Source organism: Heptranchias perlo, chromosome 3 (genome assembly GCF_035084215.1).
Source record: "Heptranchias perlo isolate sHepPer1 chromosome 3, sHepPer1.hap1, whole genome shotgun sequence".
NCBI classification, from domain to species: Eukaryota; Metazoa; Chordata; class Chondrichthyes; order Hexanchiformes; family Hexanchidae; genus Heptranchias; species Heptranchias perlo.
In genome coordinates this window covers 126239404-126257486 of record NC_090327.1, presented here as the reverse complement: position 1 = coordinate 126257486, position 18083 = coordinate 126239404, and the positions used below count along the sequence as shown (strand labels likewise).

Sequence of the window (18083 nt, the reverse complement as noted above, 5' to 3'; positions counted from 1 at the left end):
TACATCTCAAACATTTGTAATATTCATTGATATTCTTTTGCAGCACAAATGAGGCAGCTTGCAGACTGGTGAGTAACAAAAAAAATTAAATTCACACCATTAAAATCTAATTTATAAAACTAATACCTCATAGCTAATCCTTTGAGACTGTGGAACAATTTTGTTGCTTATTACAAAATTATGAACTAATAAATTGTTATTGATTCTGTAGTTTTGTGTCACCCTTTGTAACTCATCTTTCAAAATTTGCATTGCTAATAAATAAAATATATGTATGTTGAAAGCTGAAAAAGGTATTCAAGTACAGTAACACGAGGCTTAGGGTTTAAGTAATTTCTATAAAGCACTGAGCTCAGTCTAAGGGTTTGAAACAACATCTGAAACCTTCAAGTGCAACTCCATTCTAGCTAAAACTAGAATTCTGTATGCAATAAACAGACACCTGTTTGCATTAGGCAAAATTAACTTGTCTCGGAAACCAACAACTCCACTTTCAAAATTGTAATCAGCACCGATTTTAATGTGGGATCATTTTACATTTTAATTTCTGCAATTTGGATCATATTTCTCAATAGTTTATAAAGTAGGTATCTTCTCCTTTACTAATGATATTATCTTACAGCTAAAAATGACTAAATGCTCACATTTCCATTTCTTAAGTGGCTCCAATTCAATCGCCGTAACTGAATGCAAACCTATTAGTTTCTAAATGGAGTAAAAAGTTATCAGTATTCAATGATGCTGTATTTTCAGAGATATATATATATATATATCTCTGAAAATATATATATATAGTGCCGTCATAATTTCAGCCTGTAATTAACATTGCTTGCTGAGGTTTTCAAACAAAACAGCACACATTCTGTAAGAGATTTAGTTTATAAGTTACAAATGTAATTAAAGCTCCGTTTTATCTGATATGCCAAATGGAATACTTATGCAAAATCTTGGATTGATAAGTTTTTGCAGAAGTTTAGTTAATTATGGTTACATTTTCTCCATCTTCTTCCGGTGTGTCTCAGGAGGTATTTTCTGACGAAAACACTAGTTATGGGCTTTTTCTTGATTTTTTTTATGCACAGAGACCAAAATTATTCATAATTGATAAATAACTTCTTTATGCACTGTAAAACCTTAAAAGCCATTTAAGAATGCATACTTACTTTAGCAGCTGAAAATAATTATCCAATTTTTTTAAAATTGAAAAATCATAAGTTATGTAACTTGATTAAACTGAATCAAGTCGGGAGAATTAACTACGTTAAACCTAATCCTACTACAGATAGGTTATGTCTCATTCTATTCCTGTCCATTTACAGAACATTGCCATTTACTCCATGTAGTAATTCTCAAAAAGGTATGGAAGTGCATCACTAACTTAATTCTGATCAAAAAGTTTTCCTAAAATACAGTGACAACATTAACAATTTTCCAGTTATTTATCAACAGCTGCATATATTGGCTGTATTCAGATAGTAATATCAGGCCACACATTAATGAGCATATTAATAGTTTACTTGCACTGTGATTCAAAAGGGAATTCATGCCTTGCTTCTATGCTATTTTTGTATAGAACACATCTATAGAAGCAAAACTATGGAACACAGCACATTAAAATACTTTTAATACAATAGCAATAATCTTAACCAGTTAAAAAATATAACGCTATAACACTAAAAATGATTACGAACATTCACAATGGGTGAGCTTTCAAGATAGTTACATATTGTTCTTTAAAACATAATGGCAAAGCTTTAAAAACATGTACAATGGGTAACCATTACTAGATATTTGTCCTTAATCAGTACTTATTTTGCAGTTTTATTTATTATTTAAAATTTTGCAGTGGTATAATGCCAGTTCACATCTGTAAAATATTGAACTATCCCATTATCAACACTATAGCTCAGAGTGCATCCTTTAATACAACACTACCCAAAACTGTAGAAATGCTCAGGGTCACTTTAATTCTTAAGAATAAAATGGGATTCCATTTTCTTTGATTGATGTTACTGACAAGCCTGACCTGAGAACTCAAGATGGCATCATGTGGATCTCGTCACTTTGATAACTTTCAAAGGCCTTCCATAATTCGAGAAAACATAGACAATAACTGAAGTTTTGTTTTTAAAATACATCAATGCTACTGTTTTTGTAATGTCAGTGAAAGATTCAAGTAATTAATTCAGGTGCTGTTCTTCCCATTGTACATCCAGTCATACATTAGGAGTTGTTAAATTTAGAACAGCTATTGTACAAATATATAAAAGGGCAGATAGTAAAACAAGCTATAACATGCTAAGACTGTATAGTTTGAAGTCCACATTTGATAATTACACTTTAAAAAGATAGCATTAACTTAATTGTTAATACTAACTTCATGCTACAATATAAAACAATGGGATGGTTGTTCAGCAACATTATCTGATGGGCTGGAATTAGCTAGATAGTCTCCACCCCAAATTACGGTGCTGCTTTACATTTAAAATGGGGCATGAAGAATTGGGGGGGGGGGGGGGGGGGGGGAAATTACTGATATGCTTTTTATAGAGCAATATTTCAACTACAGGAACAATGCAATCCAATTTTAATACTAGGCAAAACCTATTGACAGATTTCAGAAAGAAATTTTCCAAAACATTGAATGTGCTGAAAGTCAAAATCTAAACAAAAATAAAGCATTCTTCCTTCGGAGCTTGATGAATCAGCATGCCATCGGCTTTATCACTAAATTGTGGGAGGACATCCCTTTAGTAACAACGAGCCGACAAGATAACTGTACAAGTATAGGGGCAGTACAAAATGGAATGAAGAGTTTAAACAAAATTATACTGCCATGTGAAAGCATTGAAATATACACAAAGTGGATTTTTCAGGTACAGTGTTAAAATTTACTGCTATAAAAATAGTTGCACAATATGTGGATTTAGCATTCCAGATCATATAAACCAAAATGTAAATTTGATTTCCAAAATCTGTGTGGCACAACTTCATGCACAAAATAGGTTTCAGCAGAATATTCATGTAAAAATAAGTATGCCATCCTCATTACAACCAAACAAGTCAGCATGCCTTGTTAATCAACCGGTCTGTCACTAAAGGACTTTCTCTGTAAATTATTACAGAAAAATTATTTCTCCAATAATTTAGTATGCAAGAAGGTTAGTGGTGCATATTAATATGATACACATACAAATGCTTGTAATTTGTACTTTTATGAATGCTGTTAGGACGCCAAGAATAGAGAAAAGGTACAACATTGAAGAATGTTGGTTCCACTAAAGTGCCAACGATGTCCGACATATTTACTGGGTGTTATACCAACAAGTTTATCATTAAATTTCTTTTCCAGTAAACATTTAAAAGCATGTACACAAGGTTCAAACCGTGATTTGAACGTGACGCGCTTAACAAACAAGATTTGCAAAAATCCAGTGTTGCCAACGTATAATGGGACACCAAAATCATACCTTTTTAGCAGAAAATGATTCAGTATTAAATAGTGAGAAGTGGAAGCTGTACAAATCTGTACTCATGGTTAACATAACCCCATAAAAAGAGGTTAAAGCAGTGGCATCTTTAATTATATCAGGCATTATGTTGAAAGATATCACTGTCGCAAGAGATCAACTCATTTCTTTTGAGTGGAGCTCTACAATGATTTAGTAGGTATTTCAAACTGGGAATAATCTTAGTTCTTGATCTGAGCTGTGTCGAGTGGGGAAGCACCGATCAGAAACCATATACCTACCAGCACGGAAAAGGAAAATCATAAAGGAGATTAAAGCGGGGCAGTCCCTGGCACGTTCCGATGGCTGTCTAAAGGGAGCACTGGAATGTCAGACCAGGCGGATGATAAAGGGGATACTTACCCGGGGGGGGGGGGGGGGGGGATAAAGAAACAGACTCAAAAATGCTCACATAAAATGTTTTCAAAAAATAAACAATAGGATGTTATAAGTAAAGCTAAACATTTAAGATGAAGTGGCACCAACATATAGACTTTAGTTTGTTTTAGGATTTCAACTACAAATGCAAGTTTTATGTTGCTCAATAAAATTTACTTTTTTTATAAATCTCCTTTTCTGTGAATTGACTAAAAGACAGCAATACCGAAGAGCTGCTATGTCATCACGGTAGAAATTCTGAAATGACAGGCTTTAATGTGTCTAACTTAAGCTTGAAGAGAACAATATAATTTTATAGATTAAACTTTCACAAAAGAGATAAAATAAGGGACTGGTTAAAAGGACTTAAAATAGTTAGAAAGTTAGTGGATTTGGTCAGTTAGTAGATATCTGCATTTAAGTTTGGCAAGTTTTTGTGGGAGTGGGGCTGTGGTGCTTGGATTCGGATAAAAATCTGCTATTCAAAGGTTTTGCCTCTCCTCCTCAAAGGCCATGTCTGACCACGGTTTTGGTCAACACTCCTGATATTTCCTCCTTTGGAGTGGAGTTCATTTTTGTCTGATTATGCCTCGGAAGTGACTTGGGACTTTTTCTACATTAAAGGTTCTATATAAATGCAAAGTGTTGTTGCAGTTTCTCTATATATCTAAACAGTTTCTTCAACACATTTTTCATACAGCATTAATAATGGTTTGACAGGAGATGGACTAAGCTTTAATAGTAGAAATTTAACTAGGAAAAAGGGCAATACTAATTTGAGATGTTTAAAACAATCTAAATCTATAAATAGGAATGCAGACAATATGTAAATTTTACATTTATCTATAGATGATTAGCTTTAAACGTTTTAAGAATGAGAGTTTGATCCTAATATGCCATTCAGTAAGGCTTCATAATAAAACAAACATACTCCATTTTTTTTTAAACACAAGATGAAGAGCTAATATGTCAAGATATTGAGATTAAGTACACAAAAGAAAACTGTATATTTTCATAGTGCAAATGTACTTTGGACCCAAAAAATTGAAATTTCTAACCAAGGTTGGAGCAATTCTACCTTAAAGCATCTGGTTTAAATATATTAACTACCAAGACTGCTCTAGCACATTTTTAGCTGTTCTGGTTCGTTAAATGTTTATCTTCTCAAATCATAGGTGCACCCTCTTACTATACTGCACAGTTTAAACTAGATTCTCATGCTAACTGGCTAGTTCTACTGAAACAAGGTTAACTTTGTCTATTTTCTTGCAGATCCCAAGAATAAATAAGTAGTTTTGGAATTACCACTCAACAGTTCTATGCACACTGGTCTGCAAATAACTTCAGAGGAAAAGCACCATCACTTTACAGCCTAATCCAGTAAAAAAATATGCACAATCCCATTCAAGCTAATCATCTGCTTTGACAGACCCTACTGTGTATAAATAAATAGATTTCAAAGAAAACCAAAGTATGCCTCAGAGCAATGAGCAATGTAGCTCCCAATTATTTTTTAAAAATCTGATAAAGTAATGCATGTCTACAGTACGTTCTATCAAAGAGGGGGTTGCTTTTGTTTTTAAAAACACATGAAGAAATCGCCATTGTTATTATGCAATGACAAGACGACAAATTCTTGAGAACCTGCAATTCAGATGGGTCAGTTTGAAATTACAAGTAGATTCAATTAGGTATCTTTGATTTAACACTGCAGCTGTACATTTTTTGGTTCTCCTGCTCAATCTATCTTCACATTTAATGCATTTTATACTTTTGCATTGCAGAAACACTACTGAAATGTGGGAAATACAATTTGTTTCAAAACTAGGTGGGCACATCGTGGTTAGAATGGCTTGCACAACTTGAAACTACTTATAAGCAGAAACTCAACACCACATAACTCAGCTGCCTCAAGCATGGAATAAAGTATGTATCCTGCTGGCTATTTATGATATTAATTTCTATTTCATCTTAGCAAATATAATCAGAACGTTAACAGAAAATGGTACTTGCACATTTATACAGTTCTTTGCACTGTATAAACTGTAATTAAATGTTTATAATGTAAGCAATTACTTAACTTCTTGGTTAGAAAATACTGCAAGAATTTACCCTTTCGGATTTGTTTGCATCATTATGTAGTTTTGGATAACATAATGAAGGACAAATTGCTCCTTATCAGTACAGATTGTAAAGCACATATTAACTGGAATTTCAAACAGCTGGACTATAAAATGCTTTTAATGAATGATTTTAATCAGTTAACCATATGTGTTTTGCAAAACATAGGCTCTACATTGTGAATTCCATTTTTCTGTTTGTATTCAGGCTATAGATCCAGAATACTAACTTGACACATCAGCTGGTCTGCTTACTTCAAGTAACGTATTTTTGATCAGCAACTGTCCCTGGCAGGTTTGTTAGATCCTCCACTAAAACATTTGATCCTAATGCCATCTCTTCCATCATCCTCAGGATCTTATGTTGTCTCCTCAGTCTGAGTACAACTCCACCTTTCCTTTTTCTAGGAAATTTTTTTTCACATTGTGTACAAGAAAGGTGCTCCTTCGACCATCCTATTGTCCATTAAATCAGTATTGTATAAAGTTATAAAAGCTCCTATTAACTCAAACTAACCACCAGCTTGGAAATTCAGGGTAAATTCATGATCATGAGTATGGTTTTTGGTACAGTTGTTCCATTGGTAATCTTGTTGCCTATATACCAACTAAATGTTTCTCAGTGAGCCACTGAGGGTGCAGTTATATTGTTTTGTCTGAATGTGCAATAGTGTCTGCAAAAGTGGCAGCATAGCTTGTCTTACTCCTATCCAACTCCAGAGTCTGAATCCATCAAAAGTGCAGCACTCCCTCAGTACTGGACTGAAATGTCAGCCTAGATTTTGGAAACATCTACCACATATACTTTAACACCAGGAGGGACTCCATTGCTTCTCTTTTCGGCAATCCATTCTTAACAGGATGTGCTGAAATTGCAGATGGTATGTGTTCTGTAACTTTCTGTAAAATTCTGTCTCACAAAGCAGTTTGTTTTGAGAAAATTCAGTAGAAATTTGTATAGCACAGTTACAGACCTTAATCCAGCCACAGTGTGCAATCCACAATTTAGAACAAAGGAACAGAACTGTAGATTCCCCCTTTTTTTAATAAAAAGCCTCCATGCAAAAAGCATGTTAGAAGCAGTGCTATAAAAGTATGTTGAGCAGATGGGAAACAAGTAATGTAAGCACTGTACTTACTCCCAAAGCTGGCAATCTTTGTGTACAGCAAACAGCTACCCTCAGCTTCCAGTCTGTTTCACCATCCAGTTGATCCGTACGGATGAAACACGAGCCTTGAAAAACAAACGTATTAGTTTAGATAGTTCTGATCATCCGTAACGGTGAGAAATGTGTTTTACCACATCAATCTCAGACTTAAATATTATTAGATAAAAACAAAATTGAACTCCATTTTGTCCCTGAGTTAACAAACCATTATTTTAGAAGCACCATTGCTCTTTGTTTTCTGCTACTCTAATTGATTATTTTAATCAGCATATTTCTTGCAGTAATTTAAAATTATACCAATCTTTCACAAAAATGGTATTCCAACTATTTACTCAGGGCATTGTGATGATATCCATTAGTTACTGATTTTCTATTGGTTACATTAACATTACCATTACCAGTTCTTTAAGTAGAAGTTTCCTGGTCTCAGGTTGCTTATGTTCATTTCCAAAATGCATTTGGCAAAACTGCCATGTATCCCATGTGACTGGATACATGGTATGTCCTTTTGTATAAATGAAACAAGCTTAGAATTTGTTTTTCCTGAATTACTAATGTATATTTAAAAATACAACTTCATTACTATCCAAGCCTAATTTCCAGATCACCAGGGGCCCAACATTCCTCTTAGGCAATTGTGGAGAAAATGTTTGAACATCAGAGAAAAGGCTGATGAAGTTTTGCAAATGCTTTTAAGCACAATAATGGAGAACAGAACACATTTTTGGTGGTGGCAGCAGGAGGTATGGAAGACAGTTCGGTAATGTTTAAAGGCACAACTAAAGCATTGTAGGAGGGCCCAGCATATAACAGGCAGTGGACCCCACAATAAGAAACCGAATGAGGTAGTTTTGTCTGATTTATTTGAGAGAAGTGTTAGAAGTGTGGAATTTGAAAGACAGATCAAGACTAGGGGGTGTAGTTTATTAAAAAAATTTATACAATACACGTGGCCCTAAATATTGATTGTGCAAAAGCACAAATATGAATACCCAAGTGGATAAGCATGCAAACTGTACCAACTACTCAACAGGTAAGGAGAATCCAGTGGGCCATATCCAAAGAGCAGTACACACCTAAGTATCAATTGTCATCAACACCATTTGAAGCAGATATCAACACAGAAAAACACACATTACCAGAGAAGCAGAGAGTGCTATTGATGAGGAAGTAGATAGCAGGGCACTAGACACCAATAAGGAAGGAGAACCAATCCTTTTGGTTGACAAGGGTTGATGGTGGTGCAGCATGCTGATTCTCCTTTTTTTGTATGGGAAAACAACACTCAATGGCTTGCTTTGAAATGGAGGCTGGTAAGTTGCAAGCCCATATTGAGCAGTCACTTGACATGAGTGTCTGTTGGGTTGTTCCTGTGCTACTTCATGCATGCCACTGGTGCAGAACATTGCCTCATGATACCCACTGATTCGTAAGAACATTTGTGTGAGGTGTTGGAATCCTCACACATGACGCTGCAAGGTAGATGGCTAGTGCAGTGGAGTCAAACAGCTAGATATGTGCCATCTCTTATAAGCGATGTAATGGAGCACCACTTCTCTAAATGGCAGTTTGTCACTGAGTATGTGGAAGCAACCAGAGATGTCTTCAATATGGTCAGCTTCAACTCATTCGGATAACAGTTTCAGGCAACCATGAGGGAAGGATTCCAACACCTCACACAAAAGTTCTTACAAATCAGTGGGTATCGTGAGGCGATGTTCTGCACCGATGGCGTGCATGAACACAGGAACAAGCCAACAGACACTCATGTCAGCAGCATTTTTGTGCCATTGTGCAACCTTGCACAAATGATAGTAGACACTGCCACTAAAACAAAGACCAACTGTAACTCTGGCACTAACATGACGAAGTTCATAACACACAAGTGGCAAATATGACAATAGAACACATACACCAGCAGCACTGCACAACTGAATAAAACTAATTCACGTTTAACATATCTGGAAGTTCCCCGTTCTTTTATTGTGCAAAAAATAACCTGCGTCAGTTGTGGCAAAAAGCCAGAAACAATCCAGCATGCAGCAAAAAACAAACAGGGATGGCAAGTAACAGTTCTGTGATTGTAAACTTGTTCAAAAGAAAGTAATAGTGCCCATAGGCAGCTCAATGGAAGAACTGGGCAGACATATTTCCCGGCCTGAAGTGGCTGGTCTGCTACCTTTTCTTACCGATTTACCCATCAGAGACCATGCTTTGTGGCAGGAAACTCCTCTGTACCATTCACTTCTCTCACCATTGTGGCGATGCTCCAAAATCTTCCCCCTCATTAGGCCTAACATGGATTAAAACACTCAGTTTTCAATACAACCCTGAAGCTGCAGAATGGCTGCACAAGTTCATCGTTAATGACCTTTAACAAGGTCTTAACCAGCAAAATTTTTTTTTTTTGAAAAGGAATGATTAGTACCACTGAACACAGATTAATCAACTGTTGGCACTTTCTCCAGACATTCCACTATTCTGTTCATGTCTACTTTTCCAATAGCAAACACAGGAATGTTAAGATAACCTAGGGCCTGACAGCTGTTACATTGGTACTTTCTTTTTTGCATTGATCTGAAATGTGATTTCCAAACTGTAGGAACCATCATTTCATATTTTGCACATATTCTATAGGTTGTCAGAATAGAGAACTAAGGAACTCCTGAGAAAATACTTCAATATTCACATGTCCCAACTTCCAATATGCATTGCAGTGCCCAATCTCTCAGAATGGTGTGTGTGTGTGTGTGTGTGTGTGTGTGTGTGTGTGTTTCATCATATAGTGCACATATATTTCTAATACAAAAAGACTAGACTTTACAATGTAACAATTCACATAAAAAGTATGTGACGGTGAGGCATATATTTATGATCAATTATGTCTGAATTTGTTCCACCCCACCAAGTATGATTATTTTTTCTATATGGAATTTGTCTGCCCATCACTGTGTACAAGACTTGTCTGACACAGTTGATGTTTTCTTCAGATTAGTCAGAATTACAAATGGATCATTTTCACAAAACCACAAAAGCTACAGATCAGAATAAAAACAGAAAATGCTGGAAATACGCAGATCTATTAGCATCTGTAAGGAGAAAAGACAGGTTATAATGTTTCAAGTGTGTACCCTTTAAAGAAGGAAGCACACCCAAAATATCCCAATCTATCTTTTATTTTTTTTTACAGATACCGACTAACTTGCTGTGTATTTGCAGAATTTTCCGTTTTTATTTCAGATGTTCAGCATTTGCAGTTTTTCCTTTCCATCTGACTGTAGGCCAGGGCTGGTTGGGAGGGGGAGGGGCAGGTGGAGAAAGATTCAAGTTCCATGTATACAATTCATGGATTTTTACTTTTGTTGTACATTTTGGGGCGGTTGAGTGAGTTAAGCGAAAAGTGCACTTCTCATTTTGAGAGAAGGGTGACTGCTATAGATGGATTCTAAAAATACAGCTGATTTGAAATATTTCTATGCCTTTTCTCATGTTCAATTTGACCATAACCACAAATCTCAAAACCCATTCAGAGACAGGTACGGCAGCAGGCACAGTGGTGAGCTAACCGGGTCAATTCCCACACTGCTAAGGGAAATGGCAGGAAGCAGAACACACAACTGTCATTTACTACATAAATCCAAAAACTGTAGATGATGGATGAACAGATGGCATTTAAAAATGTTTTAAATGGTTGTCTTTTTTCAAATAAAAAAAATTGTGGTAACAAAAATTGTACTTTTTTTTTTAAATGCATGTTTGCCCCACAATCATTACCACCTGTAGAACTATTGGATTAGATCGGACTACAAACTCACTATTGCATCTTTCACCTCCTCTGGAAAGTATTAAGTCTTAAAGCAACCTTAATTGATGGCAGCGTGGCAAAACTGCTTGCAATTTATATTACCAGTGTGCTCAATGCATACCTCTCCACCTCCTTTAAGACCCCCCCTTAAAGACCACCTCTTTCAGAAAGCTTTTAATATCTCCCTCTTATATCTCCATTGGCACAGTGGCCTTTTTTAAAAAATTACAACTCAAGTACCTTGGGATTTTTTTTCCACGTTAAAGGGTACTATATATAATTGCAACTAAAAAGATATAACTTTTTAAAAAATTGTTGACTGACATATATTAATCCTTGTGGCTCTGTGGGTAGCACTCTTGTCTCTGTGTCAGAAGGTCATGGGCTCAAGTCCCACTCCACAGACTTGAGCACATAATCCAGGCTGACACTCCAGTGCAGTACTGAGGGAGTGCTGAGATGTTAAAGCGAGGCCCTGTCTGTCCTGCCCTGTTTCCTACATTACAAAAGTACTTCATTGGTTGAGAAGCGCTTTGGGACATCCTGAGGTCGTGAAAGGCGCTGTATAAATGCAAGTTCTTTCTTTATTTCTACTGACTTGTCACGTTGAATTAGGCTAGGCCAAGGGATCTGTTGCTGCTGTGCATTCTCACACCCATTTGTGGCCATCCGTTTTCCTAGTAACACATGAACGATGGAACGAGATGAGCCCAGTTGAATTTAAGGTTATATAACATGATCAAATTTTTTTAAGAAAACAATTTTAATTTAAGTTAATGATCATCTCAGAAGAAAAGCACACTGCCGCCCTCTTATTTAAGTAGTATTTAGAAAAAGGTAGTTATTAGAATAAAATGCCACATATAAAAGTAAAATTAGCTGCAAAAATGAAAAAGTGACAGAAGTCACATTAGCTCTTCTCATGGCTTAGTTGGTAAATGCACAGCCCAATCCGCACTGAGTCACACAAACAGGCAAAGGCCTTGGGTGTGGGCAGAGATACCTGATCTCAGCCAGAGAACCCCTGAGCTACAGAGGGAACAAATATCACAAAGGGTTGTTGTTGTTGATCACTACTTCTTATAAGAAAGGGTGCAAGTGAGGACAGTATTGGGCCCACTGTGGTGGCCCCACTCCCCCTACGCATCGAATAGCCTGTTGGCACAGACTATATCTAGACTCTCACACAAGAAAAAGCCACTTGGACAAGGTGGAACCCAGCATAAGTCAACACCTTCAGGAGAGATGGGGAGGGGATAAATGGGGGGAAAAAAGAAAGCCATACTGAAGCTTTGTACATAATGCAGATTGACCAGTATGTCATATAGTCCATTGCATCGGTGCACTACAACACTATTAAAGGACTAGGATGGCATTCTTGAAAAAACTGGTAAACTATCCATGATATTGTTATCCTATTAATATTATACAACAGTAAACTTTTAGCTCTGAGCAAATAAAACCCAAGCTTCTAAAACAAGAAAAATACTAAAAGTAGTGGGAGCTATTTTTGTATTTGGGCCAAGCCTACCATTGACTCAGCTGAAGCTCAAGGAGCCGAAGCTGTGTATTACTGCAAACCACCCTGTTGCCTGACCCAGTTTCCATGGCATTATACTGTACAGGAACAGACACGATAGGCTCACTATTGTCTATCCCTGGGGAGCACTGAACACACCTAATTGAGGATGTGATACACTATTTGTATTATTAGATACAAAAGACTCTTAAAAGGATACAGAAGTAAGGGATGATTGAAAGTGTATTTTTTGATAAACTGCTTCTTTAATGTTGTATGCAGAGTCAAACAATATTACATGGAAAAAGGGTAGCTATAGTAAGGAGAAAAAGGTTACCAATTGATTCACAAGTACCATATTAAAATTAAGAAAAACTAGGAGGAAGTTGCACGGTTGTTACTTAACTAAAAAGAGGGGTAGGTGGTTTCAGATGATGAAACAAAGCATGACAAAACGTGAGTGACCAAGACACAAGACTATTTCATAGGTTTTAACTTCTCCCTAGGTATTTTGCTGTGCTGGAATACATGCAAACATCTCCCTGTACTTCTTTTTAAATGCATGTCACAAAATGGTCTTAATATTCCACAAATGCATCTGTGCCTTGAGCTCATGCTGTTTGAACTGCTGAGTTACGTCAATGAAAAGATATGGCAACTCTGGGTAATGTGCACAAGGGCAGGATTACCTGAATAGCTGAAAGGTATCAGAGAGAAGTTACTGGACAGCTGGCAGTAGAATACAAGACAGTAATCCAATCGACGGATTCAGAAGACATCAAAAACCACCGGGGATGGGGAGGTAGTGGTTTTTTGTTAACTAAGTCCAAAAGACTGGATTTATCCTCCTTTGTAAACTTTCTTTGATGGTCAGGGGTGTCATGTACTAGCAAGTTGAAATTACACAGATTATAAAATGTTAAGAAAATCATGTTAAACAGACATGAACTTCCAAAGTAACAATCTTCAAAGATTTTTACTCTCCCATTATAGTAGTTTACTTGCATTGAAACCCCTACCATCATAAATTTGTACAAGCCACCTGGAACAAGACCCCCATAAACAGTGATTTCGCAGTATAGCATTGTAACAGCTGCTGTGTAATTACTAACCGACACCTCCGCACTAATGAACTGCCCAACAAGGGACATTCTGCATATTATTGACCAATGGTGGACATCCTCCTCATAAAGGAATGGTACTTAGCGATAAAAGTACATTTAAACTGTATTTTAGAAACAAATATATTTGTTCTACTTACATAAAAGGAGGAAAGAAAAAAGAAAAAAAACTGCATTTATATAATACCTTTCACACCTTCAGAATATCTGAAGTGCTTCATGGCCAATTAATTACTTTTGAAGTGTACTCACCACTATATAGGGAAACTCAGCAGCCAATGTTTGCACAAACAGCAATGAGATGAATGAGCAGTTAATCTGTTTTTGGTGGTGTCGATTAAGGGATAATCGGTTTAATATCTTAGCCAAAAAGGTGGCACCAAGAATGCTGCACTCCCACAGCACTGCACTGAAGTGTCAGCCTAGATTATGAGTTCAAGTCCTGTAGTGGAGTTTGAACCCATGCCTTCTGACTCAGATGCAAGGGTGCCATGAGTGAGCCAAGCTATAATGCCAAGTTATAATGCAACATCAGGAACAGCTATACCTAGAAAGCCAAGAGGTGTCGATACAATTGCCCTCATTTTGTCAATCCAGTTTCCAGATTCACTATTAGGAACTGGTATACCCAGTACTGTAGGTTTAACATGAGTGTAACACCATTCTACAATGACAGTAGGATAGAAAACCCCACCAGGCACTGTGGCTGGAGTCATACCTAGCACAAAGGAAGATGGTAGTGGTTGTTGGAGGCCAATCATCTCAGCCCCAGGACATTGCTGCAGGAGTTCCTCAGGGCAGTGTCAGAGGCCCAACAATCTTCAGCTGTTTCATTAACGACCTTCCCTCCATCAGAAGGTCAGAAATGGGGATGTTCGCTGATGATTGCACAGTGTTCAGTTCCATTCGCAACCCCTCAAATAATGAAGCAGTCCGAGCCCGCATGCAGCAAGACCTGGACAACATCCAGGCTTGGGCTCATAAGTGGCAAGTAGCATTCGCGCCAGACAAGTGCCAGGCAATGACCATCTCCAACAAAAGAGAGTCTAACCACCTCCCCATGACATTCAACGGCATTACCATCGCTGAATCCCCCACCATCAACATCCTGGGGGTCACCATTGACCAGAAACTTAACTGGACCAGCCATATAAATACTGTGGCTACAAGAGCAGGTCAGAGGCTGGGTATTCTGCGGCGAGTGACTCACCTCCTGACTCCCCAAAGCCTTTCCACCATCTACATGGCACAAGTCGGGAGTGTGATGGAATACTCTCCACTTGCCTGGATGAGTGCAGCTTCAACAACACTCAAGAAGCTCGACACCATCCAGGACAAAGCAGCCCGCTTGATTGGCACCCTATCCACCACCCTAAACATTCACTCCCTTCACCATCGGCGCACAGTGGCTGCAGTGTGTACCATCCACAGGATGCACTTCAGCAACTCGCCAAGGCTTCTTCAACAGCACCTCCCAAACCCACGACCTCTACCACGTAAAAGGACAAGAGCAGCAGGCACATGGGAACACCACCACCTGCACGTTACCCTCCAAATCACACACCATCCCGACTTGGAAATATATCGCCGTTCCTTCATCGTCGCTGGATCAAAATCCTGGAACTCTCTTCCTAACAGCACTGTGGGAGAACCTTCACCACACGGACTGCAGCGGTTCAAGGAGGCAGATCACCACCACCTTCTCAAGGGCAATTAGGGATGGGCAATAAATGCCAGCCTCGCCAGCGATGCCCACATCCCATGAACAAATAAAAAAAAGGATAGAAAACCCCAACACACCAGGCTCTGCTTTTGGTCAGAAGATTTCATGTTTCCTAGATTTTTTTTAAAAATCAATCTTAACAACTATGACCTTGAAGTGAATTATTTTCTTACAATGGCTGATTTGACTAAGGTGTGGTTTACCCTAAGTTTTATGCACCCTCTTTTTAAACTGAGGGAGGGGACTCTATGTTGGACAGCAAGTCCATGTTAAAGTAATTTATTAATAAAGATCCAGCTGTTCAGTAGCAGTTGCGTACTAATGCTTTTTAGGAATTACTTATCTGCAGTAATTCAACCAGTCATCTAAAACACAGCAATATTACAGTCGACTCGAGACATGAAAGGCTGACTTTGACAGGGATAATAACACTCCTACTTAGTTACACAAGTGGTAATCATATTTCATTACCATTACATTAGCTTATCTAGGGAAAAGAGCTGATACCACACCATCATAAACCTTTCATGTACTGCTACTGATATTCAGTCCACCATACCAGTTTCTCCAAGCTGATGCATTATAAATTGAATCATTTGGGCACCTACTTTACCAGCATCACAATACACAATTTACATTTTAAAATAGAAAGACCACATAAAATGCAAAATTTTGAACTAATTAAAATTGCTGATTGTTATGTTAAAGTATACTGTCCATCCGTTTTATAGTAAAAATGTTTTCATAAATATGTTTTTTCTACATTTAATTTAGCAATGATAATTCTTTACTTTTACTTCATACATTTTTTTTATAATTGTAATGAAATTAAATGATTCTTAGAATGTAGTCAGTTTGAATAAGTATAACTACAGCACATACCATACAAAACACATTAGAACTACAAAAAGTAGCCTAGCAGAAAAAAAAAGTAAGATGAGCACAGTATGGCAGAAGGCAGCCTGACAAGCTGCCAACAAGTACATTCTGTTTGGGTGCCCAAGTCCGGATAAATTCAGTGTCACAATCAAAGTACCTGGACCCTGATGTAAGTAAAGTCTAGCAGAACTACATGTTTTATTCATAAATGCCTGTATATTTAGCAGCTTAGTGAGCTAACTGCCTGAAAGGACATGGTTGATAGAAGCACCTGAAACTAAATCTGACCTGAAGGTGGCATTTTCACACAATACTGTTTCCAACAAGCTTGCTTGCATACATGCCTTTGCTCAGTAATTGTATTTCCACTCAGTGCATAGTAATTTAATAAATGTTTTATTTGTAGGCTTTAAAAATTGCATGTCACTGTCTTAAAGTAAACCTACCTGTTACAATATATTCTATGTTTTTACATCCAAATTTGCATTAAACTTCTGTACCTGACTGGCTAAAGCTATAACCATAAATAACTCAAATCCCAAATAGTACCCTGTTCTGGGGAGTATGTGAGCAACAACCTATAACCACTTAATTGTTAGTGCAAACAAAAAATGTGCCATGATGCAGAAATTACCACAACAGAATTTATTAAGTAACATCCAATTTATGAAATGTCTCACTGGAACTCCATATTCCAAGTTAGATGCATTAAAACTTGAGGAAAACAAAACTATGTTAACAGGAGCTACTGTTAAATTGGCAGGTACCATTACAACCTAAATATCATTGCTTTTATTACAATTTCTTATGTTTCTAGACTTTGAACAATACACTGTTATAAAAGCAGCCAGATTAATAGCAAACATTAAGTACAATTGTTAAAAGGCAGAAACCAGGATCCCATGAACCAATAAAAAAGTTCTATAAAAGAGAAAAGTATAATTGAAAAAGTAGTCTTTATCTTCCAAATAATGACTTCCTCATCAATTAATCTATTCCTGCAGCTATCTCTACCCATTCCAGTAAACTCCCACATTCTCAAATTTGCCTTTAGATGCTACCTTTCAACCTACTACGGGTCTCTGCCCCAAATACCATATTTCAGTTCTGTTCTTTCCTCCCTCCCCCCACCACCCATCTCTCAATCTCCCCAGCCCAGGCATGATCTGCTTCTAGAGTTCCAACTACACTGCTCTAAGTCACCACTAGGAAGCATGCAATAGCAGCTCAGAATCAAATGCCCCAGTTTTTCTCTCTTTTCCATGAGAAGTGTCCTGACTCCATTCAAACTCTTGCCACAGCAATGCGTGATGCACAGCACGAAAATTCTCCTTCTAACATCTTAGTTCCACTTCTCACCAGAATTAGTTTATATCGTCCATGAAAGGTAAAGCAGGAAGAGAGTTGGGACGTGTAGTGATGATGGCGTGGTACTTCGAATAAAAAGTTATCTTTAAATTTTCACCACAGGTTATAGGTTTGCCCTCAAAATATCACCCATTCAGGAAGTGAGAGGAACATTCTTAAGTCATGAGTCAAAAAATCAACTAAAATGAAAAATAGATCATAATTTTATGGTTTGGATACCAACAGGTACCTATGCATAGATTTTCAGGTAAACTGACTAGCCCATGAGTGTACACTGTTCTCTTTCAATGGCCTTGGAACCACCCCACCAGCTCTTAACATTCTGGCATCCATTCAAGTGGGAAAGAACATTTGTAGTTATGGACAGCCAATTACTAACACCTGTAATTCATTGCCCTTTCCTACTAAAACAGCCATCAGAAAAGCTATTTTCCGCAACAGCAATTTCCAGTCAGTCGCTGTTAACAACTGTTGGGTCCGTGAACAGGTCCA

The 18083-nt window shown here is 37.4% G+C and overlaps 1 protein-coding gene across 1 annotated transcript in view; it reads right to left on the bottom strand.

Moving 5' to 3' along the window:
• Positions 1 to 18083, bottom strand: part of atp9b (ATPase phospholipid transporting 9B) — a 284027-nt gene that overhangs the window by 152569 nt on the left and 113375 nt on the right. Inside the window, exon 8 of the mRNA XM_067981947.1 lies at positions 7147 to 7241. Coding sequence (XP_067838048.1) covers positions 7147 to 7241 — 95 coding nt within the window. The remainder of the gene's footprint in view (positions 1 to 7146; positions 7242 to 18083) is intronic.